General features: G+C 31.4%; 1 protein-coding gene across 4 annotated transcripts in view; it reads left to right on the top strand.

Annotated features, from left to right (window-relative positions):
* LOC118203094 (uncharacterized) overlaps window positions 1-16294 on the top strand; it is a 167693-nt gene that overhangs the window by 73064 nt on the left and 78335 nt on the right. For 3 of the 4 annotated variants that reach the window (XM_085816732.1, XM_085816729.1, XM_085816731.1), the window contains exon 2: window positions 10235-12711. In XM_085816732.1, the coding sequence (XP_085672858.1) occupies window positions 11524-12711 (1188 nt within the window). In that variant the 5' untranslated portion in view covers window positions 10235-11523. Of the gene's footprint in view, window positions 1-1807; window positions 1989-10234; window positions 12712-16294 lie in introns of all 4 variants that reach the window. The other variant, XM_085816730.1, reaches the window with a different exon arrangement.

Raw genomic sequence — 16294 nt, 5'->3', positions numbered from 1 at the left:
ATTTCTTCTGGTGGAAGCCGAAAAGGTATAGGATAATGCAAAACCTTAAAATTCAATCATTTTGGAGATTAACCTAACTTATGTAAACTTCAGAAGGCAAAATGTAGTTAATTCATAACTCATATGTAAATCGGTATGTGCAAATTCGGCTAACAAAACTAACTTAGCGTTGAAATAAGTGATTATGAAAAGTAACCCGACGATTAACTTTAATTTTAGTTTAAGAAGTGTAAGGAATAAAAAGTCAAGGCTCTCTTTTAATACGAAAAAATGTGTTATCATATCAACTTTCTACAGAAGAAAAGAATGTATAGATAAAGAATTAATTATGTACTTGCCTCATCTGATTTTTTTTACAGTTACAAATATCAAAGACTCCGACCCATTTATAACCTCAGGGTACTAAATTTTTGCTACCTTTATCGCATGGATATTGATTACTTTCTCAGTGAGAACCCCTTCATCCTAATGCCAGCTGAATACAAGTAAGCAGTCGTAGTAGAAAGGTTTAACAGCCTATAAGCTTGCATGGAGAAGATAACTTTTCCTATTTAATTAATGAATACATACATTTCCAATGGCTTGTAGAGAAACAGATACAGAAAATTTTAAAGAGAAGCACCCTTTCCTTTTAAAAATTTCCCTGCCCTGAAAAGGCTACCACTTGAGCTCCAATACATAATTCGTTTTCTGGAAAAAGCAACATTTATTTCGCTAAGGATTTTAAACTTCTAACTTATGAATTATTCTTCTCTTTGCGAAATTTCTGCCGTGCTTTTAGCACTGGCATTTAATTATAGCAGCTATTGAACTTAGTTTATTAGTAAATAAAAACTTAGCAAAATGAAAGCAATCACTAAGCTTTAGTCAGTAATCAAAGTCTTCTCGGTTAAATAATAGTGGATAATATTGGTAATATCTGTAAACTGTAGGATGGACAATCACACAGTAAGTCATTTATAATCAGAGCAAGTATTATTAATAGGTATTATCAAAAAAATTTCGAAATTTCTAACGTGGAGATATAAATTAATTAACTTAATTCTCACCAAATACCACCCTGCAAAATTTAAAGCAAATTTCATTTAAACAGATTTCATTCAGCTATTTATCAAGTCATCTAAATCTGTCGGGGAAAAAAAAAAGAGAAAGATTCAGTGCCGGAAATTAAGAAAATGATAAGCCAGAGTAAATCAAGAATAGAATCTGATTAAATAAATCTAAAATGAAACCTCATAAGGGTACAAAAATAAATACATTAAGCATTTGATTCTGTAGTCAAGTCTTTTTCAATCAGGCTTTCAAGGGACTCTAGTGTTCGGCAAAATAGTCATGAATAGGATAATCATGGGAAAGTTTATTATTATCTGTAATGCTTATGTAAGGGTTTCCTATTTATATCAGAAGTTCCGAAAAGGTAATTAGTTTGAAAAACACTGCAAAAGAAAGCACCCCTATTTTTTTAATCTTTAATATTTGATGTCCGCAAAACAGTAACATGCTGTTGAAAACAAAATTAATATGTAGGATCAGGGAATTGTTTTGAGCTTTATATCACTTAAATATAAGACGATATATTATTTTTATGTTACATCAGCATTTAATTAACATGTGAACTGCTTATGAGGAAACGGATAATAAAATACATGCTGTAGTAATAAAGAAAATCGTCTTAATGTCTAGATTTTTATTTTGTTCGATAGTACTGATAGTACTATACTCCAACTTATTTAAATAAAACTTTTAAGTTACCAAAAAATGCTGCTAAACACACTTTTTACTTACTTATTATATTCTTCGTCCTTAGGCACTAATGGGAGAGATGCTCCGTGGAGGAAACTGGAAAGGAAACTGAAAGGAAACTGGCTCGTATCCACTTTACACATGGACCAAAACCATGAAACGCCCATGCAGCGAAGCCCGTTCGTCGGGACTCGAGCCCCGGATCAAACTACCAGTGTTTAGCGGCTTTTGCCGCTCAGCCGCTGGTTGGTAGCAAAACGTATCTGAAAATTGATTTAAAAGATGAACGGTTTTTAAATAAATTTAAATTTATCTTCACTCGATTTCAAAATAGACCTGAGTGCCAGAATTTACCTATAATCAAAAGTATAAAAAGAACTAAAAAACTAAACTCAGTGGCACAACAGCCCCAGTGTGCCACGGCCTGCAGTGCCCCGAATTTTTTTTTTCCACCTTGGGCGCCGAAGTGCATCAGCATATGCCCTGGGCATGTGGTCAGCTTGTCCGCAGGCCTCCGGTGTTTAGTTCTCAAGCGAACTTAGTACTCATTTTATCGATCCTCTCAAAGGCCGGGGATCACACAGTAAGGTGTTCGAATAAAGTAACTGTAATAATGTTTCCGGTGTTCGATCCCCGGGCCTCGGACCTGTGGTGCAGCTGCGCAACGCGCTAGCCACTTCGCCACCGGGCGGTTAATGAAAAGTATAATAAGTATTATTTTCAGCATAAATAGATATTATAGAAAATAATAATGAATATAGAAAATTATAGAAAATAATAATAAATATAGAAAATAATAATAAATATAGAAAAATGATAAAAAATATTCTTATCATTAAGAATAATCAGAATTAATTCGAAAGCAAAGCCCATCCTTCCAGTGAATACAGCAAATTATCACATGATATAAATTGCTCCAGAAACGTTTTAGAACTTTATCATAACCATCTTTACCCAGCAAGTGAATGATTATTCAGAATACTATGCTATATTTCGAGTCAAAATTATTTCTCGTAGAAAGGACAGTAACAGTTTACTTATCACTATTCAAAAGAAAAGAAAAAAAAAAAACTATTATCTTCCAAAAAAAAAAAAAAAAAAAAAAAAGCGCTTTAAAACTTAATTTGACTTCTTTGAGAAATTATAAGTTCTAAAGTCACATCTCTTCTTACACAAGTAATTTTTTTCAGAGAAACAAAAGATTTTTGTAAATAAGCTGCTAAATAAAAAGCGCTTGGAGAAGGTTTTAGCAATGGCAGGTGATTGACTAGGATGATCCACAATTCCTTTAATGGCCGTTAAGAGCTGACAGTAATTGCGAAAACGAGCTTCAACTGAAGTTAGAAATACAAAGACCTGAAGATTTGAGGCTTTTTTTTCCCTTTTTGTCCTGGATAATTCATATTTAACTATATATATATTTATTTATTGAGAACATTTAATATGAGACCAAGGTACTATACGTTTTTTACATATTAATTACTGTTTTTATTAAAAATACATTTAATTTGGCTACAGATGCGTCAAGCTTGATTCTGTTCTGTCAGGGTATTATCTTTATTTCACTTTTTATTTAAGCTTTATAAACAAACAGAAGCTTATCTACATATATAAGACAATATACTGAAGTAAAAGGACCAAAATCATTTAGCAATTTTTAACCATTCAGAAATATTGAAAATGTAAATCAATTTAATTGACATAGGATTAAACAAAAGTTAAGCTAACGTAGCAGGAAAATTTGTTTAAAATCAATAAAATATTTAAAAATACCTTCTCAGATTTGTTTTTGTCGGTATTATGGTTCATCATTCTCTGTAAAATTATATAATATACATATGTATGAATGCTCGGCTGTGTAAAATATTTTTAATGTGTAAAATATTTTAATAAATTTTAACGAAAATATTCCCATTCGTTACTTCTCTTTTCAAAAGATACTTTAAGATTTCAGGTAATTAAAGAAATTCGGTTTGAAATCCGTATCATAATAAAATGAAACAAAGAAATGCAAGATACATTTGCAGTTACAATAGTTAAGCATAATCCGTGAGAAATACTTGATTGCAGTTGCGCTATGATTCTAAACTAATGAGTGGACTGTAGAGCAAAAGAACTGACTAATTTATTGACAGGAATTAACTACATTCAGTTCTAATACATGCTCTGGCATGTTGCTTAGCTGAATCCAGATGGCGAAATGAGAGTTTCTCTCCCTATCCAATAAGTGGCGCTATATTAACTTAACAGTAGTTTTACGCTATTATTGTAAACTAAATCAATTGTTCAAATTTAGTTCAGAAGATAAGAGGCGTAATTTATGTTCTTGTTTTCTGTGCGCAGTATGAATAGGTAAAAGCTCCCTTTAGGAAAATTTCAAAGAATACGCCGCTTCCATTGTAGGATTCTAGTTGAGTGAATGCTTAAATCAATGTTCTTCAAACCCTGCTATACCTGCAAGAGAGTTATCGCTCCAGTCTAAATTAAAATTACAGAGTCCTGAGACGGTTAAAATAAAGTTTTTTATTAAGTATATATATTAAAAAGAAGGCTCCACTTGTGCGTACAAATAATCTCCGCCACTCACTATTCAAAGTTTAAAGTTTAAATTCAAGTAATGTAGTCGAAGACTACACATAATGATCTACTTAAACTGCATTAAATATGTTAATGGCGAGATTTTAACGTCGGCTGGCGAAAGGACTAAAGCCGAAATATCCTCTGGCAGAAATGGCAACAGATCATAACTTTTGGCAAGCAAGGCTGCCAAAAGCTCTAACTCTATAACATTCAAAATTCTCAATTTAAATGCTCAAACAATTAGTTTTGGTTAGAAATGTAAAAAGAGAAATAATAGTAAACGTTTTAAATCATAATAATAAACGGTTTGGCTCCGCATATACCAAACTGAGTTCTCAGGAATGTAATCGGATTCTACAACCCGGTATAAAAAAGTGGATTTCTAATTTTTCGATGAAATTCAAAACTGGGCTTCTGCTATAAAAACTACTAGATGGTTTCATAAATGCATGCGTAGTGGGCGAAAAGTACCAAATTCTTTCCACTGAATTTACTGCTGTTGTCGAAACTTGGAGTCTTTCGGAGAAGCAGGCTAAAAGTGGCACCATCGCCAGATATGATTCCTGAAGGAGCTGGGTGTCAAATGTAGTGTTTTAGGTAAGTAGAAGCTTACGCCAATGTCCTTGAGACGCTAGTAAACTAATAAGCGAGTTATCGCTGCAGTTTGAATTCAGATAACAAAGTCCTGGAAGGTTAATTTAATTTTTTTATTAAATCTCTAAATGAAACAGAAGGCACCACTTGTGCGCACAAATAGCCTCCGCCGCTTGAGGGAATTTAAAATAACCTAAGTTGAAATTCAGATTAAAGTAACATAGTCGGAGATTACACGGAAGGGTGTATTTAAATTCAAATATGTTGACAGCGCGTTTTTAGCGCTGGCTTAACAGAATGGCTAAAGCTGGAATATTCTTTGGGGGAGTTGGCGATAGAACGTAGCTTGCAGGCGGGGCTGACAAACGTTCTAACTCTAAAACATTCAAACCCTCAGCTTAAATCTCAAACAACTCATTTGCATTCTGATGAGAACTACGGGAAGGAGAAATTATAGTCAGGAATTTAAATCGTTATAATTTGTTAATTAACATAAAATACTTTATACCTCTAGGTGCAGAGTTCTTTCTCGCTTTGCCACAATTAATTAAATAATGAAATTATTATTCGAGGTGAATCACTCGATTAATAACTTAGTTATTTCACCAGATGTGGCAAAGAACGCAACTGTTATGCTAAATTTATATTTTTCTATCAATTTATTTCATCTTTCGATAATCTTTTTTAATAACTTTTCCTCAGTTGGTAAACTTACGTAAAGGACTTTCTATTTGTCTTTTAAACTTCTTTTACACATGTCAGAAAAGCGCTGTTTAACTAAAATCACGGGCTTGAAGTATTTTACTACATAGGCTAGTTAAGTAAGCTGATGTTTTCCATAGCTGCTCATTTTGTTTCCTATTAAGAAGAGTATTTTCTATCGATAGGTAAATAAATATTTTTGGATGACTCCGTTTAAAAGTTTTCCAGTCCTTATATGAGAATTTTTATATTTTGATTTTGAAGATTTTAAAATGAATTAATTTTGGCTTATAATTTGAATTTATTACATTTATTATATTACGCACTTCCGTAGCAACGCGTTTTCGTTGCTTTCCCGATTAGCCAAATAATTATTTTATGGAGTGTATAATGAGTTCCATCAGTTTCGTTGTTAATGCCTAGTTTACCAATTCAAACCTGGCTGGAATTTCTAGATATAGTGCAATGTATGCCAATTAATTGTTTCTTTCAGATTTGTAATAAACGTAAGAATTCTCTTCCCAATATCATATGCCATCTGCAGTACGATTTGAATGTTTTTGCGAGGCGCATGTGAAGTAGCGCAAAAAAAAAGAATTTTTAAATTATTATTTATGGAAAGAATAAACCAAGTTTTTTTTCATATTTTACACTTTTGAACATTTCCTGAAAATAACTTCATTCCTTTTCACCTTTCAAATGCATGAATGAGCAGCTTACGAATAACTTGAAAGGTAAAATTTCTAATCATAACTTTCTTTATTAGATGCTTATCCTAATTTCAATTTCCGATGAGAATACGTCACAGCTTACTAAGTTTGCTACACATTTCTTGACCAAAAGTTTTAAATATGAAATTCATTAAACCTAAACCAAAGTGTCTTATTTTTGCTCACATTTTGAGGACTAACCTAAATTCTCAGTTATGAGTATTAAAGGATAACTTTCAAAATATCAAAAAATAGAATCGTCTTATTTATTATAAAATTATATTGTTTTAATTTTTATTGCTAATTTATTTTTTTCGTTGGCAGATTAACCACCTCATGTAATCCCGCCTATCTTTTATGTGATACGAGCTAGGATAATTTTATTGCACTGTTTTGTACAGTTATTCTTCATTTTAGCAAATATTACAGTTGCAGTGTTACTGTCTGTTAACTATTTTCATTAAATGCCACACTTCTGTTACGAAATTCAGAACTAGAATACTACAGTGGTTAAAATGATTCGAATAATTGCAGCTTTTTCTTTAAAGCTCAATGTTTTCATTATTTCTTTTTAAATCTCGAACGGAATTAATTTCCTTCTACAGTCTGCAGCTTCAAAAATTGATTTAATCGAAACTGAAAAAACGAATGCGTTCAAACGCGAAAACTTTCAAAATTTCTGATATGAAATATATTTTTACTGGAAGTTCTCTTAGTGCTTTAATTATCGATAACTCTGGACGATTTAATAATTTATTCATAATCTGTCATTAATTTTTGAAAGCTTCTTATTCTCTAAGTCACGTTCTCATAAAGATCTTGGGCAAGCTTTGGAATTTAATTGTAACTTGCGGTAATGGCAGGAAATATAATTTATGTATTTTTATGTCGTCTTTTTCCATCTGTGTGCCAGTTCATGCTTCTCTTTCTAAATGTGTGTGCTATTTCCTGCTTCCCTCAAGTAAATTAATTTCGTTGTTTTTAATAAGCATTCTTAAACTATCTCGAATTTACCAACAGATATCAAAGTTCTGGTTAAGAGCAACTTTTGGTTAACAGTTTTGGCAGAACATATCGAAGCCAATTTTGGTATTTCGAGAATTTCTTGTAGTAAGAGAAAAAGTTGTTTTCTGACGAACTTCTTTACTTTCAGTTAAGAAGTCAAAATTTAACCAAATGCATTATAATTTAATTTTATTAAAAATGTTAAATTTCATATTGCTGCACCATGTTCTTTACTTTCTGTTGCTTGATGGAAAAGCAACAAAAATTTGGATAAAAATGTATATGGTTCTGTAATGCCATTTCTTTAAAAATGCAAAACCAAAGAAAAACACGAGGGACAACAAATAATGCTTACGGTTTTATTATCTCGTTTCTTCTAGTTGTTCTTTTGGCTATTAACTATTTTCACATAAAAACAAATTTTCATTTATTACATTTTTACATGTAATGAAACCATTTTTCCAGCGTGTTTTTAATATCAGTTTCTTTGCATGATCTTAATTATGCGATTTTATCGATCAATTTTATTAGCGTGTCAGTATTACCTAAGTATAAAAGAAGGCTTGCGCTAGAAGTTGTACTTCTTGAAAGAATAGCAGTGTCTTTTAATAACAGTCACTAGACGAGGACATAAAACAGATTACACATGAACACGTAACGCAATAGGAGACAAGATTTTTCCCGAGAGAAAAAGTATTTCAGTTCTCGTGAATTGCTCTCTAGGAGGGAGGTGGTAATGATTCAGTACCCCGGATGAGAAATGGTCCACCCTGACCGATGAAACGATCAATGCTGAGAACCGTAACCTCCGACGATTTCCGCCACCAACGACCATCCGATCAGGAAATAGCTCTGGTATTAATACATCGAAATACATCGAATACTTATATCACTCTTTTGGATGAAAACTAAATCATCGAAGTATCTCTGAAATTTGAGTAAAGTAAATAACAAACGGGATTAAGCGTCTGTCATTTAATTCACTTAATTAAGGAGAACTTAAACTAAGCCAAAGCCTCAGACGTGACAAAATTTTACTAAGCTTTACTTGGTCAAATATAGCAGTTTGTTACAAATGCCACTTTTTTATGATTATTTTAATAAAGGAAAGTTAGAATTAAATTATTAAACTTTAAATATATTTCAAATGTGTTTCTTCGCATAATGTATAGTTAAAAATTAATTAAAGAGTTTTTTATTCATAAATTTAAACTTTAGGTATTTGCCAAAATGTGTGAGATATTTTTAAATACACAAAAATACATCAGAAGAAATAAGTTAATTTGTAAATTTTTTATTATTTTGTTAACAATTCGCTCTTTTGTATCTTCTTATTTTCTTGTTCTACTTTCGCTTCAATTGCTTAATTCAGAATTATAAAAAAGAGAATTTAAAGATGATGTGAAAACCTACTAGTAGTATTAATTCATTCAGACAGAAACAGAGAACATGCTCTCAGAATTTATGTCTGCAGGAGACGGTGGTACTTTTTCACCTGTCATTACATAATTTCGCTGAAAAGTTTACCTTTGAATTAGAAGAATTAAAATTGAATTTTACTTACCTTTCACTCAGAAGTAATCGTCTAGATTTTAGCTCATCTCTAGAGTAAATCAAATTATTCTCTTTCCTTCACCACTTGCAAATCGTAAATTTACATCTGTTATTACTTTGGTTTATAAAACCTGTATTGCAGCTTTAATAAATTTTACTTGGTTTATTTTATATGTGCTTGTTTAAATAATGCCTGAAGTGATAATCTTTTAAGAGATACAGTAATAGTTAAAATTTGATGAATCATGAGTTTTCTTAGATTTAGTGTTATGATAAAGGAAATAAGCATTTGTATTTGATAGCATTATATACACATTGCTTCTTCTTTTAAAAATATAAATATTTCATTTCACATAAGGAAACATATCCAATTTAGTTTTTTAGTTTGAATAAAATAGACTGAGTAGTTGTGAAATATTATACCTATAACAGACCCTTCTATACGAAAACTAGATAATTGTTTTTCAATTAGATTATGTTATACTTCAGAAATAAAGCAGAAACTGTCATTATTCTAAAAGTAGGATTCTTATGTTTTTTATTATTATTATTCATTGTAGTGTTGTTATCATTTTCTTTATTTGCTCTGAACATTGCGAATAGAATTTCTTGTTGTAAAATTTCAAGTCTTTAATTTCGATTGCCAATTAGATAACACCATATTTAACCGTTAATTTGCCGTGCTATTCCCGTTATGAAGGCTTCTTGTTATATTCTGCTTTAAAAGGAACGTGTTCAACAGTTAGTACCTAGGCTTTCTATATAAATCGAAAGCGTTGTCGGTTGTGTTAATCCGATTAGAAAAATACGTGAAGAATTCCTCCACTCCTAATCTTAATTTAATAATCTTAATTTAATAACTCAGTAATCTGCAATGATATCATTACTTGCAAACTAAAATCAGGAATCTGTAAAACAGCTGCCTCGAGAAAATCGCTTTTAAATGCTTGACACACATGGGTTTTGAGAAAATTTGAGTTAATGAAGATAACTCTCATATATCCTTCTTATGGAATATGGCATTAATGCAGTGTAAAACATTTTAAAATATTGCAAAAAAAGGAATATAAATGAACATAGCTAAAAATGCGGATTTTCGTCTTTGGCTAGAAGCGAATAATTTTTTTTGGACGCATGAGATCTCAGATCATGAAGATATCGCAATTTAGTATTAGAAAATATTTCCGTACATTGAAATAAATGATACATAAATTTAAGAACCATGACTAAATAAAAAGTAAAAAAAAAATATTTTCTAGGAAATGAAAAATTTGTCTTTGCATTTTATGATTACACTTTTTTCACCCCAATAGTTTCTCGATAAAATATTTTTAAATTTATTTCAGGAATGTAGCTGCAGAAGATGCTGAAGCTTTCTGTTTCCATGGATACGGAACGAATTTGTGAGTGGCAGTCATCAAAAATTTACGAATGCGAGTAAAATGCTCTCAATAAAACTACAAGCAAGGATTACAGTTCTCGCAAATGTTTTATGGAATGAACTTGAAGAGTCTTGAAGTAAAACGATTAGTTTTTCTGTGACAAAATGGAAAGCAATTTTTTATTATTTCAAAAGGCAACGTGTTTCGATCAATACTGTAAGGAACTATGCAGATGATTTCATCAGTTAAGAGTTTAATACAAAATTATGAAGTGGTGACATCAAAACTAGCATTTAACAGCATCTTTTGTGACATATGAGAAAGGAAAACTGTGTGACTTACAAACTCTTATAAAGTGAAATCATGTGACTTCAGAAACAAAATATTCTGAAACATGACGAATATTTTTATTATTATAAAGCAGAAAAATATCTAAATGCACATATTTATTTTTACCCCTAAATTTTAGAAAAATCTAAGATTTTTGTTTTTTCCTTCGTTTTAAAATCAAAGTTCACTGTAAAAATAAATTTTATTTTGCTTTCAATTTCATTATAAAGAAATTAAATGTAATTTAAAGAAAGGTAACCGAAAGTAGTAAATGTAAACTAATTTTAAAGAAATAATGAATTATTAATCTGATGCAATTATTTAATTTACGTAATTATAATAATGAAGCCAATCCGCCCACAGACGGCTCGAGTGAAACTATCTACGAGTATATATATTATATGCAAAATCTAAGATTTTTGTTTTTTTCCTTCCTTAAAATCAAAGTTCAGTGTAAAAGTAAATTTTATTTTACTTTAAATTTCACTATAAAGAAATTAAATGTAATTTAAAGAAAGATAACCGAAAGTAGTAAAAGTAAACTAATTTTAAAGAAAGAAGAAATTATTAATCTGGTGCAATTGTTCAATTTACGTAATTATAATAATGAAGCCAATCCGACCACAGAAGGTTCTAGTGGAACTTTCTACGAGTATATCTATTACATACTTAATTACATATTTTACTTCATTACTTTAATCTTTTGTTACTTAACCTTGCATGCTAATTTTCAATAAATAAAATTATTTAAGACATTATTTTTATTTGAATGGCAGTGGCAATGCTGTTTACCAAATGAACAAAATGCCTGCCATATTTTGTTATATTTCATAATTATAGTTTAGCTTGATAAAAATGCCGTTCAGAGAAAATCATTTGCTAAGTTATAGTAGCTTCAGCTAAAACTTAGCTTCAAAATTATAATGGAAAGCACGGGAAATGAGCATTCCCAAGACAAGACAGAATTACAAACTTCTAATATTTGCGAATCTAGTGCTAGTTATCAACTAGTACCAAACACCCCAACGCAAAAATCGTCTTGTAAAAAAGTTAAAACTCCGCGATATTTACAGAATGCATCTATTAAGTTGTTAACTCATCCAGTAGATAAGAACATCGCATGGAGTTTCTTACTGTCCGTCATATTTGCAGCCATATCTGTTTTAACGGGCTTTCCTACAGTCATTGCACTCATGTGGTTCCTAGGCATAGCTCTGGGCCTGCGAATTTTCTTTGCCGGCTGTTGTGGCTACAGACGAAGTGCTAGAATAGGGGATGTAGAAGAACAACGTCAGAACAGAAGATCCTCCTGGTTGGAACCGGAAAACTTCGTGAAGCCACCAGAAGCCCTATGGCTCCATGATTCTTCTTTCAATCTACATATTGCTCATTGTCTTTTCTTTCTAGATCCCGGCCTCAGTTCTTCAAAACTCAGAGACATGGTTCGAATGCGAGTTTTAAATAAGACCACAGAGTACGGTGAACGAGCTTTTCCTAGATTTATGCAAAAAGTGGTCCCAGTATGTAGTGGATATTGTTGGGTTGATGATGAAGAATTTTCACTGGATAATCATATTTATGATGAACAGAAAGAGATAGTTTCTACAAAGGACTTGGAAGAACACATCAGCGATCTGATGAATCAACCTTTGCCACTATCCAGACCTTTATGGGAGATCAGGCTTGTTAAAGATTTCGGTCGTTGCAAAGACACGGTTCTGATTGTAAGAATACATCAAGCCGTCAGTGATGCAATAACATTGATAGTCATATTGGGCAACTACCTTTCTGACAACCAACAATTGCTTCGACTGAAGTCCCGATTCGGATCAGCCACTTTCTTCCTTAACCTCTTTCGCGCCTTGTTTGTGGCACCTCTCACATTTCTGGGATGGCTGATTTTCAAACCAAGGGACTATAATTTCTTCAACCGTCGACACAAGCCACAGAACAGAGTGGTAGCTTGGTCACAAAACATTCGTTTTTCTAAAGTTTTGAGGATCAAACAAGTAATGCGGTGCAGCTTTAATGATGTTTTTGTTTCGGCCGTTTCTGGAGCCGTCAGAGCTTATTTCAGCAGAAGTGGTGTACGTAACCCTCCAAATGTTACGGTATGTTTAAATATTTTTGTTTTTAACTATTTAAATGTCAAAATAAATATCATTGAATGATAGCGGATAAGTTATAATTCTATTAGGAATACGAATTAATTATGCAGTAATAATTGAATGTAAGCAGCATAAATATTTTTGTGTGTGTGCATCAAATGTTTATTAATTAAAATAATATTTTAATAGGGATTCTAAGATCTATCACACTTAATTCCATAATGTGTAAGATCGAGTTCTGTATTTATAAACACACCGTGTCTATAAAAGTCCTTGCTCGGAGTTCATTTTCGCAGCCGTTGGTGGTAGACATATTCTACCAGTTACGAAAATGCTTCAAATAATGCAAAATTTTATGGTTTGCCTTTTTTAAATTTAGAAAAAAGATTGACTTAGTAAAAATTATAAATATAACGTTTTATACGGTCTCTTGGTATTTATATTTATACTTATGAAAATTTCATACTCATTAAAATAAATAAAATACAAATCGTGCAACTTCCAGACAACAAATACTGGTCGAAATATATTACTTTGAAATTTGATATCATATTCAGGGGACGTGCATAAATCGAAAAGTGAAATCTTTGTATTTGAGCTTAACTAAAAATAAAATATCAATTTAGAAAAAGGTTTCTGATATTAATAGATTTTGATGTTAACAAATTTTGCTGTCTTAGTAAATATTGATTAAAAAAAGACCAATATATATGAAAATTCCTTCTATAAAAATCATACCTACATAATTTATATTTTCATTTAAATTACAACAATGTTTAAGTTGTTTCCTTAGCCTACTGTAAAATCTTGACTAAAAATTTTAGTAACATACTTTTAGAATTGCTAATCAAAATACTATTTTCCGAATCTCGGTTTGGATTCCACTTACAAAATTTTTGCTTAAGCTCAGTTGAACAAAAAATGGTAAGTAATGCTTTATTCAACATAGCGTTTATTAATTATTAGAACAATATATCAGTGGCTTTTGAAATGTGGATCGTAAGTCACTTTTTGGTGTATCTAAAGAAGTTGAGAAACGCATTTTTTCTTGCATAATTATGTATCTGTAAGTATCTGTAAGCAATATTCGCACTTATATGTTACATACGCTTACTTATATAAAATAAAATGACTTGGAGTAAGCTGCAATGGACTGACGATGGGTCACTGCGTTATAACTTGGAGAGCATTTACTGCGTAGTTAGAAAGATGGTACTCGAAGTAGTGACTTGTAGATAGACGTGACTGAATTGAATATAATTTTTATTTCTGGACACGAACTAATTATGAGAAATATATTTTTCGTCACACAGGATCATGGGCACAATACGAACCCCAATTTTTATACAGAGTTTCACATTATAGATAACGGTGTAGTTAGTAGCACGACAAAGCAAAGGGAATGAAGTAATTTTTTGACTGCAAAAGAGCTAGAGCGAATGTGCGAAACTATCCAGTATGGAGGCTCACCAAGAGAAGGTTTTTGTTTAGATTAGAAATGTATTAGTTCTCAAAATTTTGATTTCAAGTTCTGAACTAGCTACGTCATCAGAATTACGCAAGCCGAGCAAGGTGGACTGATCTCGAACTTGCAAAGTCAAGAAAAGTTATTACTATTTTTAGAATACAGAGAGGAAATACCCAAATTAAAAATGAGGAATTAGGAGGCAATTTCTAAATTGAATTATAAAGCTGATTTACATATTTTTTATCTTACACACACACATATATATATATATACATACATACATATATATATACATAACATAATCAAAAATGGAAAGTAGTAAAATTAATTTTAGAATCCTGCAACTTGGCTGCAAATATTTAAATAATCAAAATCATGAAATGAAAATAACTCCGATTAATAGTGCAAATTTAGACAAAATTCAATAATGCAATGAATATAATTCCTATTAATAGTGCAGATTTAGCCAAACATTAGAATTTCAATGGGCAGTTATACCAAATCAACTATACAATTTAAGTACCAGTTCCAAAAATAAACAATTTTTAAAGAAATTAATAAAATGAATATGAAAAGTGAAGAATGGAAGTAAATAGATAAAGGAAAATCTGCCAGGCAATAGATAGTAGTATAGTGGTAGCAGTAAAACAAATACAATTTAAATGCAAAATTAAATGAAAATTTTAGAAACATGAAGAACTGAAAAGTCAGTGAGATAATGCTAATTCAACAGGGGTAATCAGCTTATCTCACCCTCTCCCCAATTTTTCAGACCTCGTGTTTCGTCCCTGCCATGCATAAGTAACCTTAAAAATTTTGTTTTAATCTTCATATAACAATTTACCAAAAATTAGTAAACCCATATATCCATGTCAAGAATCCTTTGACTATTATTATAAGACTGTGGAATAGTATATTCTATACCTAAATGAAGCACTGCACATGCTACTGTGTAACATAAATGTTTTTCTGCTGTCCACATCAAAAGTAATTTTTCAACACGCTCTAACATTTCAGACCTTTGTTTGGCAATCAATTTTTACCGCCTTTGAAATTCAATGGCATCTTTATTTATGATGATCGTATACATCATCTTACTCGGCATATGGTACGCAATAGCCCAACTCCCGAATACTCATGCTGTCTTCATACTTTTCAACAATTTCATTTTTCACCTCATGTTGATCCTAACAATTTTCTTCATTGCTTGACTCTTCTCATTAACTTGTCTAAGGCCCATTATTAATGATATAGTAAGAAACTCCAATCATGTGAAAGCATTAAGAAAGTTGCACGATGAATGTCAAGTGCAATTAAGATGTTTACAAACTTTTAACGTCACGGCAGGGCGTAGGGAAATACATTATGATATATGAAAGAAATTTTGATTTTACTAAAATTGCCGGAAGAAATTAATCTAGAATATAATAGAAAACGAGAATAAACTTCAGAATTCAAGATAAGTGAGCTTTTTAGCGTTTTTAAGAAAAGAAGTAGAATGTAGAGAAGCATCTGGCTTGTTAATTCATTCTAATTATAGAAACGGTAATAGTGGAGGTGGGGGAAAATCTTCGAACAAAATACGCTTCCTAAAGGGAATATGGGAAGTGCAGCTTTGTAGGGTTAAAAAACTTGGTACAGAAAATTGCCCACTGGCGATTCTGGATAGAAGGCGAGAAGCAAATCTGCAAGGATTATATCTTTGTTGTCTAAAACGTAGGCATGTTGCCAAAAGACACGTGTAGCATAAGTATCCAGCTGCATAATTATTTAAGGGGGCTCATACACCTTAAACCCCTTATGATCTTCGAATATGTGACTGTTGCAAGAATTGGGATATTTTATTTATTTTAAAAGCAATTACTTCCAAGTTTTTACAGCTGACTACATAATATAGCTGCTTTAGAAACTAGTAACTAGATAGTTTGTGTTGCCACAAATGTTTTTGTAATTTAATCCGCTTTGTGACAAAGTATTTCGTCATGTTTCCACCTTGCGCGCATGATATTTTAAAAGTGGCTAATAGTACGTACTTAAAATTTCATGGAATTCTTTATATGGGCACTATTTTCTAAGTGAACCAAAAATTTGTTGAATATTTTAGTATTAAAAAACATT

The sequence above is a fragment of the Stegodyphus dumicola genome, chromosome 5, assembly GCF_044657685.1.
Source record: "Stegodyphus dumicola isolate Sdum_Otavi_A_Nest chromosome 5, ASM4465768v1".
NCBI classification, from domain to species: Eukaryota; Metazoa; Arthropoda; class Arachnida; order Araneae; family Eresidae; genus Stegodyphus; species Stegodyphus dumicola.
The sequence above is the reverse complement of the archived record's forward strand: the minus strand, read 5'-3'. Positions and strand labels throughout refer to the sequence as shown.